General features: G+C 41.4%; 1 protein-coding gene across 1 annotated transcript; it reads right to left on the reverse strand.

The window, feature by feature from the left end:
• Positions 1-612: 612 nt before the first annotated feature.
• On the reverse strand, positions 613-1,984 carry LOC108945851 (uncharacterized). The gene is made up of 3 exons (XM_033657144.2): positions 1,557-1,984; positions 1,341-1,472; positions 613-1,268 (listed from the first exon to the last, which is right to left on the reverse strand). Exons 1-3 carry the CDS (start codon positions 1,711-1,713, stop codon positions 1,195-1,197), a joined length of 363 nt encoding a protein of 120 aa, XP_033513035.1. The 5' UTR covers positions 1,714-1,984; the 3' UTR covers positions 613-1,194.

A 1,984-nucleotide genomic window follows, 5' to 3' on the forward strand; every position in this document is an offset into this window, starting at 1 on the left:
AAAATCCCAGCTAACATCAACATCGGCTTTATCTTTAAGGGCCTCATAATCTTTTTCCCACTGTTCAACCTCAGCTCTTAACTCATCCTTCCCATTCAAGGCAGCATCGTAAGAAGCCTGTAGGGGGCAAGAGATCTCTCTAAAAATTGAACATTGTCTGAGGATACACGAAGATCTTCTTGAGTTTGCATGAGAATTTGAACAAGCTCCCAAGAGTAAGCTTCTTTTTGGTTTAGCAAATCCTTTAAGCTCCTAATTTCTTCAAAAGACTTAGAAAGCTGCTCAGCAAATGAAGACTCGAGAAGATTCTTGTCTTTGCCCGCCTGATTGGATGAGGCTTTCTCAACCGCTAATTTCGCTGCCATAACCTTTTACTTGTTGCTCTAAGGTGCATTTTTCTTCCTCTAAAACCTCCATCTTAAGTTGAAGCCCCTCGAACTGTTCTTTCCAGTTGTCCGCCTCAGTGTGATAATCATTCATCAACTGCTTTATGTGGATGATCCTTTTCATCATCTCCATTCCGATGAGATTGATCTACGCAATGAAAAGAGGAATATGATACCAGTAAAAAAGAAATCACGTAAAATAAAAGGACAAGGTTTATACCTTTAAAGATGAATGCACTATATCATTCATCCACGTTAGAAAGTTGTGACTTTCCAGTTTTGACTTCTCAACTGGGCCAATCAGTGGTCTCAGCCATACATCAGCTTGGCCAGATTTCTTCAAAAGATCACCATCTTCAGGAATCTCGATGGTAATTTGTTTCATTGCCCTACTGTTACTGGAGGAACCAACTTCAACATGGAAGTTGTAACAGTAGGGGCAACCGAGGAAGTCAAAATAGCCACGGACGGAATAGTGGAAGCAGCAGCAGGAACGGGTAACTGAGGTTCAATCGGAGCAAAGGCGTTTCCTCAAATATAAAGCCAAAGTTTTCTTCATCAAACCCACGAGAAAAGAGTTGTTCAGTAGAGTCACGGGGTGCAACATGCATCTCTTCATCAGAACTCACTAAGGTAGCATTTTCAGGCTCGGACATGGGAACACAACTAGGAGGGGGAGTAGCTTCGTCATCTGAAATGACCCGTCTCATAGCCCGTGGCTTACGAAGCAACGAGCCTTCGTCCCGTTCTTCTTCATCCTCAGAGTTATGTGGTCTATCAGCTTTTCTTTTTGACGAAGAACTCAAGATTATCTATGAGCCTTTGATAGAGAGAGCCTCGAAGTAGTGATTGAAGCAGCACTCACACCTCTAATGGAAAACCCTAACAAAGAAAGGGGTTAATAAGTTCCAAAATAAACGTGGAAGTAAGAAAGAAAGTGAAAGAGAAAGTTACCGTGAGTCTTAACTTTCCATCCAAATCTGTTTGAAAGGTATTTCCAGGACCTTTCTTCCATAGGAGCAACGGTTAATAATTTCTCTACCCAACCACGGAGATCAGGAATCTCCTCAACAGTTCCCATGGTTGCTGAAAAAGAAAAGTAAAATAGTTACGAGATTACAAGTTCTTCACAAAAAAAAAGAGAAATAAAAGATTGAAAGAAAGACTTACGTGCAAAGTTCCACTTCTCAGGGAAGGGCATGTTCTCTTCACCTACTAACCCCACTTGTAGGAGCAACAACAAATCGGGCATACCAGCCACGATCTTTGTCGTCTTCAGGGCTAGCCAAAACCCTCTTACTCCTCGCCACGAGAGTAAAAATCCCATGACAAAATAATTTGTGAGAGTAAAGATGAATCAGATGGTAAAGGGTGAAGGGTAAAGAAGCCAAATTTGACAAGTATCTAAGGCATGCCACAACCCTCCATACAATAGGACCAATCTGTCCTAAACACACATCGAAGAAACGACAAAACTCAATGATAATTGGATCAATAGGTGGCCTAAAACCTAATGTGAAGGGATACGTATACACAAAAGAAAAAACATCTTTAAAGGAAGTGATCCTTTGATTTTCATGGGGGACCAGAATCGGGAC

Source organism: Nicotiana tomentosiformis, chromosome 2, assembly GCF_000390325.3.
Source record: "Nicotiana tomentosiformis chromosome 2, ASM39032v3, whole genome shotgun sequence".
NCBI lineage: Eukaryota > Viridiplantae > Streptophyta > Magnoliopsida > Solanales > Solanaceae > Nicotiana > Nicotiana tomentosiformis.